The following is a 1,900-nucleotide window of genomic DNA, read 5'->3' as shown; positions in this document are numbered from 1 at the left end:
TGAGCTTGCAACGCTGACCAAATGGAAAATGAAATTCAAAATTTTCTGGGGCTTTTCCTGTGCACCTGGCTAGTGCATCGGAGTTCAAAGTGCTGTCCAGCCCTCTCCCAACTCTGCTCTGAATGGTGTATCTCCCCTCTGCTCTATGCATAGCCGAAAGGACAGGGCCGGAGGGAAGGGTAAATGGCTGGCGGGGGGCGGAGGGGGGTGCTCCCAGCAGTGCCTCAGAGAAAACTCCTGGGAGGTAGGGAAAAGGAGGGGTCCCAACACCCAGGGCACAGCCAGTGCCAGCTGGGAGAGGCTGCTGGCATGTTCAGTACAAATACCTCTTCACTCTTAGTTACCCATCTGCACCCCCCCAGCCCCCACCCCCCCCCCCAGCCAGAGAATTCACCAGGATGCCAGCTGAACCAGCTGGAGGAATCTGTTGGGTTTGAAGGAGGAACGGAGCCCAGTGGGGTTTCTCCAGCTGGCGGGGATGAGGGTGCCTCAGAGCCGGGGTGCAATAGATCAAAGACAAAGTATCTACAAACAGAAACGAGAGTCTTAGCTAGGGTCTTGCTTCCCCTCGCCAGCAGCCCTGAGGGAGACGGAGCAGTTCCTCCTCCACCCAGCCATTGGAATGACAGTCAAAGTCTGGTGAGCAGCCAGCCAACCGTCGTCCTTGGGGCAGCAAGGGATGGCCGTGTTCCCCTGGGGTCCTAAGGGCTACAGAGAGCAGCGGGGGGGCAGTGACAGTCAGAAGCAGTCTGATGAATGGATCAGGGCAGGCGGGAGGGGTGCTGGGCTGCCTCCCTCACACGTAGTTCCTCTTGTCGTAGCTGGGCCCGGTGGATCTGGAAACGGAGTAAGCCACCTTGGCTGGAGCGTACTTCTCATCCTTGGGGGGGCAGGAGCAGCAGAGCAGAGCCCCTCCAAACAGCTGCAGTACTGCAGCTGCCCAGCCCACGTAGAGGGAGGCTCCCAGGTCCCGCTTCTGTGACTCTATCACCACAGGATTGTAGAAGTCACGGATGATGATGTTGGCCGACCAGCACACGGGGATGAGGGTCATGATCCCAGCCAGCAAGAAGATCATCCCAGACACGATGGTGATCTTGGCCTTGGTTGTCTCATCTTCCACGCACCTGGTGCACTGCGCGCCGATGAGGGCAACCATGAGGCCCAGCACGGCCAGCATGATGGAGATCACCACCAGGGCACGAGCCGCCTGCAGGTCCTGGGGCAGCGCCAGCACAGAGTCGTAGACCTTGAACTGCATCTGGCCCGTGCTCTGCACCACGCAGTTCATCCACAGCCCCTCCCAGATGAGCTGGGCTGTCACGATGTTGTCCCCAACGAAGCTCGTCACCCTCCACATAGGCATTGCACAGCACACGATGGTGCCCACCCAGCCCAACACCGACAGGGCCACCCCACTGATCTCCAGCCCCATCGACATGTTGCCACGCCCTAGATACTTTCAAGGCAACGGCAGAAAGGGAGCGGGACTCCTTAGCTGGCAGCACCTGCAGGCCCCTGTCGCTGTCTGTGTAGGCTCCAGAGGATCCGCTCACTCCTGAGTGCACCTGTGTCGGTGGCTGCCTTATATCAGTGAGTGGAGCCAGGGCTGGGCTGCATTACCTCAGTGCTACTCACTCACGCAGGGGTGGGGTTTCACCAACGGACTCTTTTCCTCTCGCTGACTCCTCTGCCACCACCCCAGCCCCACTCCCCCTTTGTTTATGGAGATGGCATTGGTGAGAGAGGAGAATGGGGGAGGAGGCAAGGAGTGGAGCTGGAACCCTTCCCCGCTGGGCCCTGAGTTCCAGCCTGCTGCTTTCATGGCCATCCCTGGTGACAGATGCTCACTGGGCTGGTGCCAGCCAGACACAGTGCGAGGGATTAGGAGAAAGACTGG

The 1,900-nt window shown here is 59.5% G+C and overlaps 1 protein-coding gene across 1 annotated transcript; it reads right to left on the bottom strand.

The window, feature by feature from the left end:
* Positions 1-559: 559 nt before the first annotated feature.
* LOC142000303 (claudin-3-like) lies at positions 560-1,636 on the bottom strand. The gene has a single exon (XM_074974480.1). It carries the CDS (start codon positions 1,439-1,441, stop codon positions 797-799), a length of 645 nt encoding a protein of 214 aa, XP_074830581.1. The 5' UTR covers positions 1,442-1,636; the 3' UTR covers positions 560-796.
* Between the last annotated feature and the right edge of the window lie 264 nt (positions 1,637-1,900).

The sequence above is a fragment of the Natator depressus genome, chromosome 17, assembly GCF_965152275.1.
Source record: "Natator depressus isolate rNatDep1 chromosome 17, rNatDep2.hap1, whole genome shotgun sequence".
Lineage (NCBI taxonomy): Eukaryota > Metazoa > Chordata > Testudines > Cheloniidae > Natator > Natator depressus.
This window is presented reverse-complemented; position numbering and strand designations above follow the sequence as displayed.